The sequence below is a fragment of the Cryptomeria japonica genome, chromosome 10 (assembly GCF_030272615.1).
Source record: "Cryptomeria japonica chromosome 10, Sugi_1.0, whole genome shotgun sequence".
In the NCBI taxonomy this organism is placed as follows: domain Eukaryota; kingdom Viridiplantae; phylum Streptophyta; class Pinopsida; order Cupressales; family Cupressaceae; genus Cryptomeria; species Cryptomeria japonica.
Window position 1 is genome coordinate 416,605,989 of NC_081414.1, and position 12,993 is coordinate 416,618,981.

The 12,993-nt window shown below is 34.9% G+C and overlaps 1 protein-coding gene across 1 annotated transcript; it reads right to left on the reverse strand.

The window, feature by feature from the left end:
* Positions 1–1,572: 1,572 nt before the first annotated feature.
* Positions 1,573–8,468, reverse strand: LOC131859011 (uncharacterized). The gene is made up of 4 exons (XM_059212522.1): positions 8,328–8,468; positions 7,842–8,132; positions 2,360–2,702; positions 1,573–1,856 (listed from the first exon to the last, which is right to left on the reverse strand). The coding sequence occupies exons 1-4, from the start codon at positions 8,466–8,468 to the stop codon at positions 1,573–1,575; spliced, it is 1,059 nt and encodes a 352-aa protein (XP_059068505.1).
* Positions 8,469–12,993: the final 4,525 nt, after the last annotated feature.

A 12,993-nucleotide genomic window follows, 5' to 3' on the forward strand; every position in this document is an offset into this window, starting at 1 on the left:
TTCAAAGAGGGGCAAATGTAATACCCTAAAAATGGTCACCTAAACCATGGGCCCCTAATCTTGACAACATCACCAAGGTCCTAACCAAAGGCAATTAAATCAACCTTGAGCACCTACCTAATTAATTCTTCAATCATCAATGTCACATGGCAAATTAATCACTCTATATTAATTAAATATTTAATTAATTAATTAAATCATTCCAAGTAAATCATTTTGATCAGTTATCCTATTTATTTAAATAAATATCCTAGCATATTTAATTAATTAATAAATTTGCCATTAATCATCACAAAAAAAGGAATTAATTTGCAAAAAAAAGAGTTAAATTGAAAATAAAATAAAAAAATTAAATTGAGAGAAGAAATCAAACTTAAGATATTTCTTTTTCTAAATTGAGATAACCTGAAAAATCAGAAAAGCAATTAAATTGAATTTAATCATTTTCTCTAAAAATAAAACTCAAATCTTTTGAGAAAATAAGTTCAGTTGCATTGAAAAGGCTTTTTCTAAATAAAAATCTTGAGCAAATTAAAGAAATATGCATGGAATCACCAATTTTTATCTTGAGTGCATGGAATCAACTAAATTTTATCTCCAATGCAAACTCGAACTTATAATCTGAATGCATTTAAATCAATCTATAATGGGAATCTATCTCAAGGTTAACTTAATATAATCTCTCAATTATTTCAATTATCCTAAATTGTGCATTTTCTTGAGGAATCTCAATCGCTCATTGCTAATCGATCTTGACCGTTGGTCTCTCTTTTGAGTCTCTATAAATTTAGCCTTCATCTCTCATTCAAAACACCCTGGAGATTTATTGTTATTATGCAGTTTTTGCTCTGGAGTCATTGAAAATATTGTGCTTTTGAGATTATTGCATCTTAGTTTAGTTTTTTACATATTTAGTTTAATTATGATTTCTTGAATTCATTTAACTTAATATTCATTCATTTAGCTTAATCTTTAATTCATCTAGCTTAATCTTGCATATCTTGCATAATCTTGCATCCATTTAGCTTATTCTTGTGTTCATATAGATTAAATCCTTCGTCTTGGTGTAGTCTAGTCACTGATATTGCTTAGACAAAAATGAGAGCAAGTCTATACTCGCATCTTTTAGAAGGCAATAGGTTAATTTGTTATGGTTTTTATATTCATGATTATAATTGTCTAACCATGCATAAAATGACTTAATTGAAGTGTTGTGTCTTACAGCTTGCAGATACTTATTCAAATTCTCACACACATAGTCTTCAGTAACAGACTGAAAAATATGTCAATTACAGTTTGTATGGTTTGAGCTTCTCTCCTATGAGTTCTCATTATCTTCTTCTTGGCCTTGGATTGCATAGCAGATGAAATCTCCATCAGTTCTATTGGACTCAACATATCCATATTTACTGGTCCTTGGATGGACATTGTATCTTCTTCATCATCATCAATGATTTTCTTTGAATTAAGTGATCGGGGGATCACTTTCTGCTCTTGTTCTTCTTCTTTCTGCTTCTCTTCTGCCTTCACCGGTGACTTTGTTGTTTGCTCATCATCTTTTTGTACACTCTCCTATGTGTCTTTCTGCATTTCTTCATCTTTTTTTGATGGCTTTGTGTTTTTCACATCATCTATTTGTGCATTCTCTTGTGTCTCTATCTTCTCTTCATCTTTACTAGTCAGAATAACTTTTGGTATCACTGGTTCTTCTACTGTGACAGTAGGAACAGATGTAGTATCATCTTTCGATTCTATCTCTATCTGATCAATCACAAACACATCCGATAGTTCACCTTCAATTATCGGTGCTTCAGAGAGTTGTTCTTCCTCAAAAGAATCCATCATCTCCGGTTCCTCTTCTTTTTCAAGTCTTAAAAATTTCTTCAAAATTTCCTCAGTCTTAGCTTGCACCGACTGGGACTCACCAACAAGAAATCTTGTTAACCTCTTTTTGGTTTGGAATAATGGTTTTTAATTTGAAAGAATTTCCTACACTTCCTCCTTGGGGGTCTCTGGTTGTAAATGCATAAGAACATACTCTATTATTTCTTTGTCCTGCTTAATTGCAATCTTCCATCTATCTTCCAATTTTCTATACAAAGAATCAAGTATATGTCCTTGTAATTCAATCAATTCTTTGCTATAATGATTCATAAACCAAACAACTGAATCCTCAATTTGTTTCTTCTCTTCCTCATCAAAATGGCTATAGTACTTTGTACAACAACCAATATACCATACTTCCTTATATTCATCAATAAACTCTCAAGAGAAGTAGGTTTAGTTACCTTAACTGATTTGATAGTGGGTGCACCAACTACTTTATATTTCTCGCTACTTGCCCTTAATTATTTCTTACCTCCTTCTGATTCGGTTTCCTCTACTTCTTCCTCTGCTACAGCCTTAAAGAATCTTTGTGCTTGTTCTTTTTTTTTTCCTGTAGCTTTAGATTCTTGAGGCTCATCTTGTTTTTCTTTTCTCTTGATTTGTATCTTTGGAGGAGGAGGGGGCTTCTCCTTCTTGACATTTTCACTTCTAGTTTTTCTACTGGTGGGTGCACTAGAGGTTCCTGCCTTCCTTGCTTCAAATCTAGTTTTTGCTTCATCAATCAGCTCCTTTGTGAAGCCTTGTGCAATAGAAAATTCCTCAACCTCTTTCCTAATCTTTTTGGTTATTACCGGTGTGGCCAATTCAACATGTACCTGTATTGATTTCTCTTTGAATGTGCCAAACATAGGTACATTAGGATCTACTGGTTTAGATAGAAGGTGATTGACATAAATAGTCAATATCTCTACTTCTACCTCATACCATAGGCATGGCCCATGAAGTCCTTGGGTTTGCATCCTCCATCTAATAAGTATTTATATCAACCATAAAACAAATGGAGTCTTCATACCTTTTTACAACATGCTCTGGTATCCTTTCTCTGACATGCATTCTCTTTTGGAAATCCTTGAAGTATCCCCAGATAGTCTTTGTAAATTCATTGCTAAGCATATTAATGTTGTTCTTAATTTGCAACATTGTCAGTGTATCCACAAACCATTGGATATCACCTATACCGAGAAAGAAATTTTGGAAATAGAAAAACAATCCAATAATAAACTGACCAAATTTGAACTTTTGTCGCTTGTCCTTCTTGATTGATTCAAGATTCAATACTGGTTGGGCTCTCAAAGCCTCTACTAGGTCATAATCAACATTCTCTTTTAACATCAATATCATTTACTATCATGGCACGACCATCCCACTTCGACTTTGTCAGTCAGACAACCTCATCCTTCAGGATTGATCTCAAAATAGGAACTTCATCAGTTGCCCATAATCTGGTGACAACATGGATAGCCTCTTTTGTGATATTGTGTGGTCTATCCAACCACATAAATTGATCATGAATCCTACTCAGAACATATCTCACATGGTCTTGTTCAAAATCATCTATAAATTTTAATGCATGGTGAAAACCCTTATCAGTTACCCTTCTAAATTCATCCTTAACCAATCCTTGTTTATCACATAGTATTAGGTATTGATCAAAGATGGAAAATGTGCCCAAATCTTCTAGTTTTCAATGAATGTATGATCGAATGTCCTCAACATGCAAAACTCTGTAGGGTACGCTGGATAGGGCTCTAGCTAGATCTGTCTCCGTGGACTAATGAGGATGTCTCTTGAATTCTGGTCAAGGCCTTTCGGTAATATAAATAATATTTGGTGTATCCATTGTGAAAATTCAAACACAGACTCATATTCATAGAGAAATACCTTTAAACTTCTTCGCAACTGGGGTTTCTGGTATGAATGCTCTTCCATCGATTCACTTTTCCACAAATCTTCACAATCTGCTATCAACTTTGCCAAAGTAGCAATCAAATTCTCTTCTATGCTTCTATCACTCTCCAAATGTGCTCTCAAAAATGCTAAGTGAAAAATGAGACTATAAAACACCTTTTTATTTGCCTTTTACCAACTGCATTTAATGCTAAACCAGTTGAACATACCCTAATCACCGTTCAACCCTAAAAATTGCTATCGGTTCATATAACACATCCAATCTACCAATTATATCTCAAAATAACTTTATAACATCATATTGCATCAAAACATGTAGATTTGACTTACCGCACACCATTTAGGGGGTCCAGAAATGGATCTGACAATATGCTCCCCCTAAGCTTCATACATAGCTTAGTTTACTGGTAAGAGATTCTCCACACCTAGTGAAGAATTGGAATATTCTGATGGTTTCTCCTCACTTTTATTTCTCCATATCTTATTCATCCTACTTCTGGTTTCTTCCACATCTACCTTCTTCTTTCCTTTTTGATCAATAGACTGATTAACAATTGGTTCAATCTAGCTCTACAAAACCTTACAATATGTCTCATTTTGTGACAATGGAAACATGCCATTCCAGATGCTCTCTAGGGTCCAACATTGCCTGTATTAGTTCTTCTCTGACAATTCATAGAAACGTGTCCATAGTTGTGATAGATTGAACATGTCACATTCCATCTATTCTCCATTTCATATGGACTAGACTGGTTCACATAAGGTCTCTGCCAAGTAGGGTTTCTCCGGTCATTGTAAGATCTCTGCAATTCACCATTAGACCTTTGATTCATGTAAGATCTATGATTGTTCACTCTTGACCTACACTCAAAAGCTCTATGCCCATACTTGTTGCGATTGAAGCAATATCCATCAAAAGTACTAGGCTTATATTCTTCATATGCATTAGGTCTATATCCATCAAAAGTAATAGATCTACTTCTACAAACATTTGCAGTATGACCTACCTTATGACAATTAAAACATACTGGTTTGTAGGTTCTCTTACTAGTGATCTTCTTGGTCTTTGGTACAGATTTGGTTTCATACATGGTGTTCTTGGTACCGGATGGCTCTCCTTGTTCAAAGGTTGTCTATCCCAAGCCATGTGTATCTTTGTTCAACCTTTGTGTCTGAATTTGCTCATCAAACATAGCAATGCTCTTGTTGAATTTAGCTAATAACTCATTTGCATCAGCTAACTCCTTGGTAAGCTCCTCATTCTTCTTTGTGAAACTTTGTCTAAGAGACATAGCCATGTCTAGATCAGCTTGTATTTCCTCTTTTTTTCCACTTTTTCCTCATGAAGATGTGCATGTAGGGTACTAATCTCCCGGTTCAGCTTAACAATCTCATACTCCTTATCTCTTATTATGTCTTTGGCTTCCAACTCTTAGCCCATCCTAATGGAAAGGGCTTCTAACTCTCTCCTCAGATTTGATGTTTCATCATTCAGCTTTTCCACCTCATTAGATAAGGCATCAATATTTGCTTCCTCAGATGAACTATTTTCACTAAGTTCCAACAACTACTCAGCCAACTCTTTTCTCTTAGCCAATGAATCTTTGTACTTGACCTTTATTTCACCAAGAGCTTCCTCAAATTCTACAAGCCTATGTGAAATCTCTCTATAACTCATTAAACCTTCCCCTATATTAGTCTTAGAGATCCTTCCCAAGTTGTTAATCCTTAAGGGAATTAGGCTCAGATACCAATTGATAAACTTATAAGGCACTGAGAGGGGGGGGGGGGTTAATAAGTGCAAGCAAAAACTTAATAAATCTAATAACAACTTTGGCCAACTTAAAAATCAACATGCATGCAAGAAATATAACCACATAAGAAAACATCCAACAAAGCATGCAAACCATAACATAATGATTTTTCACATGGAAACCCAACTGGGAAAAACCATAGTGGGAATTAGTACCCACAAAGATCAACTATCTACAGTATAGAGATCTGACCGATTAAGGTCATACAACCACCCTGTTAGGGGTACACCTAGTTAAGAGTGTTTTAGCCCAGTTAAGAGTTATGCAATAAGGCCTGTTAGGACCTAGCCCTATTAGGAGATACCCACATTATTGGGATTTACAAACACAAGCTAATGTGTCACCTTGTTAGCGTATTTCACCTTTGAACCTGCTAGGATCCTACTGCACCCTATTAGGAGTGACCTTGTTAGAGGATTTTCTTGTTGCAACCATTAGGAAGACAACAAGTTCAACTGATATGAAGTTATCACCTATGTGCTTGATTAGATCTACTTCGGCTCAACTTCTATCATTGACTAAACAAAAAACCCTAGCTTCTCCTTCAGCTACACGATCAAATTCTCACTCTCAATACATGAAATCATACAACTTACATCACCTTATAAAGAACTTTGTTAAGCCGGCTAAGAACCTTGGAACGATTCCCTAGGTTCAATGAACCTAGTCACCTTTTATATTTTCCTTCTCATTACACTTTACTTATGTTAGCCAAAAAATTCATAACTTAAAAACATAACAATAAGTGTACCTGTTACCGATCAAACAAACTCTACTTTACTGGTTCTTTGTTCTTCCTGACTGTGACTGGAAAATCCACCACAACTCCCTCAATACGTTGAATCTGCTAATGTGGTTTGGAACATAGGTGCATGTTCCTGTCTCCAACACTCCTGTAAAAAATGAAATGTCTAAATCTTCACCAATTGTCCCTACCGGTCTCTTGATCATCACTCTATTCCTATTTACTAGTTGACAACAACTGAGCAGTTTTTTTTGTCTAACTTATTCCACTACTGGTTAGGCTATACCGGATGGCCTAGATGACTTAGATGGCCAAAAAAACATGGTTGCCATCAATGAAAACACAAATAAAGTCATAAAACAACCTATTACAACTATATCATCATCATCAAGACAACAGTCCATTGGGCACAAAGTCATTCTAACCTGACAAAACCTTTGAAAAATATTATTTTGCACTACTGTAACTCACTATGACATTGATGCAACCTCTTATAACCCATTGAGTACATGTATATGGTTTATGATACCAAACTAACACACTTCACTATCATGAATGATATATATCTACTTGATTAATTATGAGAGGGAAACAACAAGAACACCTTCTTATTCACCTACTGAACTCAGAAACAACTAACTAGTTGTGCACAAAGCACTTAGGGAAATGAAAATTGCATCTAATCTATTGTGCAAAAACACTTATTTAACATAAAAACTTAACTTAACCTAAACTAATCAAATGATAAAACTATTTAAGCAAACCCATGGATAGGTACCTTGAAATAATTGCCTTTTTTTCCCAATTCACAATGCTTTACATGTCTTTGGGAAGCTACAAAGAGATGAAGCATGAATATAATCACAAAAAAGAGTTGCAATACTTCTTGGAGACCATACACAAACTCACTTACCCACTCATATTGGTTTCCCATACTATTGTTTTGGAGTGTATTAGTGATTTGGCCCTGCTCTTCTATTGTTGCAACCTCATGCTTGAGTGCAAGCATGTCTTGTGATGGAATGTTGACTTCCAACCAAGCTAGGTACCTGATTGGACAACCTCATGTACAGACAAAGTTTGATACTCCAATACTGGTCTCATGCTTAAAAACTATTATCTTATCTTCATGTTGATTAATATGAATTGATTCAAGAGGATGAATTTGAGACAAGACTTATTTTTCTTCCTTGTGATGATGTTAACATTTTTCCAGTCTAGAAAATGATGGCTTTTCATCAAGCTTCAAGCAAAAATCTTCTATTATGTTTGAGATAATTTCTTCTTCTACTAGATCATTTAAAAAGATATCAAGGTTCATACCTTGGAAAATAGGCTCCTATTTCTCAACTTGTTCAATTTTCATGATTTTCTAAACTATGAGATGTTGATTTGACATCTAAACTTGAACAAAATCCTTCCAGCTCATCCCAAAACACATTTTCTTTAATATCTTCTTGCTGCTCCAAACTTGTTGTTTACATTACCATAGTTATCTTTTCCTCATCTTGTTCATAATACCCTTGTTTACAAGGTGTTGGTTCAGTCACCAAGTTTGAGCAAAAAGAGGCTACCTCATGAGCCAAAGATTCCCCTTCATATCGACTCTCACAAACCATCAACTGACCACAATACTGGACCTCCTCCATCCATCCCAAATCTTGTGTTATCCCAGCCATATCATCTTCATTCTCTTCAACAAATAAAGGCACCCCATCAAACCAAATTGTGGAAACCTCATTTTCATCTCTTCCTTGCTTGTCATCTTGTTGCTTCAACTGGTTACAATCATCACTCAATTGCAACAAAACTGAGTTTTATTCAAATGAAGACTCTTCGTGTTTTAAGCTTAATGTATTGAACTAGAGAACCCCTTCTTCAAAGAATGGGTTTGGAAAGGAAATTGTTGAATAGTCTTCTACATTTTGGTCTTCAGAAAACATTGGCTTCAATTTCTCTTCTTCAAACCTTACTTGTGCCTCCACCTCTTGCCCATGAAGATGGGCATGAAGAGAAATTTCTTCTTGTTGCACATTTATTTCTTCTTGCCTTTTGATAACCTCCAATTTCTCATTGAAGCCCAACAATATCTTTTTGATGTCTTTCAGCTCCATATTATCTATCTTTTGAAGTTGTTTGGGAAAGTGGCATTGAAATTTTGAGGTTGATTGAGAGTATATGAAGGCTTCCATAATTATTGAGCATGGTTGGGTGGGTGGAAAATATATGGAGAATGTTGACACTTGTAGCATGACCATTTTGGATGAAAGTGTTAATCTTAGAGGATCTGATTAATACTGAGAGGGGGGGTGAATCAATATTAACAACAATTTCAAACTTAAAACTTGAACTTTCAAAACTTCACTAAATCAATCATAAATCGGTAATAAACTCTTTACCATTATCGGAAATTATTGATAACCAACTATTAAACCGGTTTATTAGAACTGCTCATTAAGTTTTCATCAACATGAATAAACTGAAAGTAAAAATAATAGCACATAAAAACATTCACCATATGAAAACCATGTTTTTCACATGGAAACCCAAATAGGGAAAAACCATGGTGGGAATTGGTACCCACAAAAATTGTACACTCTTTTGAAATGTGCCTTGTTAGGAGCCTAGTCGGTTAGGAGCTTACAAAGATGCCCTGTTAGGAGAAGACCCTGTTAGGAGTCACCCGGTTAAGGGATTTAGATGATGAGCCCTGTTAGGAGATTTGACCTATTAGGATCAACCTTGCAAGAGGATTTAACACTCAGATGTTGAGCTACTCGGTTAAAGGATTTACAATGTAAGTCATGTTAGGACCTACCTAGTTAAGGGATTTTGTTGCTATAACTGTTAGGATAACAACAATGAATGATTTAGGTATAGCACTTAACTGCTTGCTTGATTAGATCCAATTCTTGCTCCAAATATGCTACACTCTAGTAGATCGCATACTTTGTTTTGACTTCAAACTCTTCTCAAAACCACTGACACAACAAACATTAACTGTACCGACATAAATAACCTTTACAACTTAGTCAGTTACAAAACCCTAAGACTTACAGCATAGATCATCCCAGATATTTACAACTCATTACATATCATCATTGATTATCATATGGATTATTACAATCAATTACAAATCAATTACAATCATTGAATGAGCACCGCATCTCGATTAGATACAAAGTCAAACCCTTAGAACACTCTTCTAAGAACTTCACTGTTTCCCAAGAAATTTCATTTTCAAATGTGCCAAAACATCATTCAAACACTTCACATGGTTTGTGCCACATCACCTCCAATATTTGAACTTGATGTAGATCACCACCAAATCAAAAATCATTACCAGTTAAGAGAATTCTTTACCAGTCCTTAAATCCTTTTTAAACCCTAGCAAAAATACAATAGAAATCATAAACATGATTTCTGATAACCAAAACATGATGTGGTTCTGGTTAGATATATATTACAATGATACAAACTCACATTCCAAGTAACAACACTTCAATCATCACCAATCACCAAAAATAATCAAAACATTTCCTTGTTTACCAGTTAAGGTCCTAATTCCCAGTTCATTGTCTTGAATATGGATAAGGAATTTCCAGTACACCAAAAAGATTTAGATGACAAAATGCAACATAGTAAACATTAGTTGCCATCAATGACAACACAAATAAATAATCAAAGTCATCCAATCATGCAATCTCAATCTCTTCATCACAAACAATCCTTTACCGATTCAGTCACCATTCTTCATCTGCATCAGTTATGCCAATCATGCCAACATTCTCCCCCTTTGGTATTGAAGGTAACACCAACATATTCAACTAAAACCATGTTGCTTAGTTCTAGAACTTCTCTACTACACTTCACTCTTCTGTCGGTTCTTCTCTTCTCTTCTTAATTTCTTTTCCCTCTTTCTATTACACATCTTCTCCTCCTTAGGCTAAAATATTTATTCTCCCCCTTTGAAAACAATTCCAAAGGTGCATATGCATCACCTGTCATCAAATTTGCTGTTGTTGTCTTCAACATCTCTGCAAATCTCATCTAAGTTGCTCCCCCATACGGAGTAGCCATAATTTCATCAAACCATAGTGAAAAGTTTTCAATAAGAATACTAGATTGATGCATCTCCTACATCCTAGTTTTCCTTGTGTAGGGGTTTGACCCCTAATTTATGTCTGAGGTACTCAAAGGTAGTCCTCGGCAATGGTTTTGTGAAAATGTCTGCTAGCTGCTTTTTGCTTGTCACTCCATTGTGACTTGTTTTTCTTGCACTCTCTCCCTTAGAAAGTGATATTTCAATTCTATGTGTTTATTTATTGCATGTAATACAAGATTTTTTAAAATATTAATTGCACTTGTATTGTCACAATAAATAGTTACCGGTTCAGACATATCAAGTTTAAAACCTTCTAACACATGTCTCATCTAGATTGCCTGTGTGCAATTCATTGAGGCTGAAACATACTCTGCCTTTGCTATTGACTATAATACACATGTTTGTTTCTTACTCATCCAAGCAACCAATCTACCTCCAAGAAGAAAATCTCCACCGATAGTGCTTTTCCAGTCATCAACATTGCCTGCCCAATCTGCATCAGTAAACACTTCCAAAGAAAAATCATTTTTATGAGGATACCATAGGCCATAATCTATTGCACCTTTCAAGTACTAGAATATCCTTTTCACCGCTACCAAGTGAGTCTCCTTGGGATCCTTCTGAAATCTAGAAACCAAACCAATGACTTGTGCAATATTAGGCCCACTGTGAACAATATAATGCAACTTACCAATCATGGACATGTATTCTTTTTCATCAATAGAGGGTGAATCATCCCGTTTAGACAATTTACATCCTATCACCATTGAAGTACCAACTAGTTTACAATTCTCTGAGCCAAATCTTTTCAACACTTCCTTTACATACTTACTTTGACAGATACATATTCCACCATCCAATTGCTAGACGTGCAACACAATGAAAAATGCAATCTCACCAATTAGAAACATCTCAAATTATTTCTTCATCTCCTTAACAAAAGCCATACATAAATCATCACCACCTCCAAAAATTACATCGTCTACAAATACTTTAGATATCAACACTCTGTCTCCATCAGTCTTAAGGTATATGTTATTGTTCTCACTGGTAACCTGAAATCCTATCTTGATTAGGTGTGCATGCAATATCTCAAACCATGCTCTCAGTGCATGCTTCAATCCATACAATGCCTTATGTAACTTGCAAACCATATCTTTATCCTTAGACAAATAAAATCCATCTGGTTGTTCTATGTACACTTTTTTGTTACCTCTCTTAACAAGTTCCTGGTTCAAAGTGTAAACAATGGTGCTAACTGCTTCTCTCCAAAATATTTTTGGTAGTTCACCTTGAATCAAAATGGTTCTAGAAGCTTCAACAATTGTTCTATTCATTCTCTCTACTATCCCATTTTGTTGTGGAGTTCTAGGAGCTGACATCTACCTCTTGATTCCTTGTTCATCATAAAACTTCACAAACTCATCAAAAGTAAATTCTCCTCCTCGGTCAAATCTCAAACATTTCAAATTCTTCTTGTTTTCTTTCTCAACTAAAGCTTTGAATTCTTTGAATTTACTACATGCCTCAAACTTTTCTCTTAGCTCTTAGAAAAGTTACCCACATCATCTTGGAAAAATCACCAGCGAAAATCATGCAATATCTATCACCAAAATAGCTCTTAGTCCTCATAGGACCACAAAGATCAGTATGAACCAAATCTAGAATAATTTCTGAAGAGAAAGACTTACTCTTAAAAGATACAAAAGTCATCTTACCCATCTGGTAATCCTTACATAACACATTATCTAGTTTAACAAGCTAGGGTAAACCTCTCACAATACTTGATTTACTAGCCTTTATCAAATTGTCAAAATTCACATGACAAAACCTCTTGTGTCATAACCAACTATCTTCAATATTTTCCACCAAACAACTATTCACATTAGTATTAAGAAGAAATAGATTACCTCTTATCTGATTTCTAGTAGCAATTAATTCTCCATTACTTCCAAGAATCTTGCACACTCCACTTATAAATTCTAGAATATAGCCCTTATCATTTAATTGACCAACACTCAAAAGCTTATGTTTTAATCCATCAACCCAAAAGACATCATTTGTATTACTTTTTTGCATTTAATGAAATATTTTCTTTACCTTTAACCATGCAGGGTGAGTTGTTAGCAAACCTAACTACACCTCCATAAAATTCTTCAAGGGATAAGAATTTATTTCTATCATCGGTCATGTGGCATGAGAAACCACTATCTATTATCCATTCATTACTGTTATCCACGTGAGACACCAATGCCTTTTCATTAGTTAGATATTCCTTCACAACAACAAACACTATCTCCTCATTGTCATTTTCTTTTGATTCTTCATCGGTTACTCCTTCATCAACTACAACATAACAATGCTTCTATCCTTTTCCTTTAAATTTCCTAAACTTTTCCTTTTTATCACCATTAGGACAATTTGCAGCAATGTGTCAAATCTTATTGTAGAAAAAACACTCCAAAGGTAATTTACCTTTATACTTACCAATGCCTCTCGGAAATCTTTTAGCCAATCGTGCCTCAAGTTCCATC

Excerpts from the sequence above, each read along its gene's own strand:
- LOC131859011 (XM_059212522.1), bottom strand. The coding sequence starts at position 8,468 with ATGGAGCTGAAAGACATCAAAAAGATATTGTTGGGCTTCAATGAGAAA. Across the intron at positions 2,703-7,841 it reads ATGAGGAAAAGATAACTATG|GTACATGTTGAATTGGCCAC; the intron begins GTAATGTAAACA and ends AAATCAATACAG. Across the intron at positions 1,857-2,359 it reads GGAAACCGAATCAGAAGGAG|AGGAACCGGAGATGATGGAT; the intron begins GTAAGAAATAAT and ends TTGAAAAAGAAG.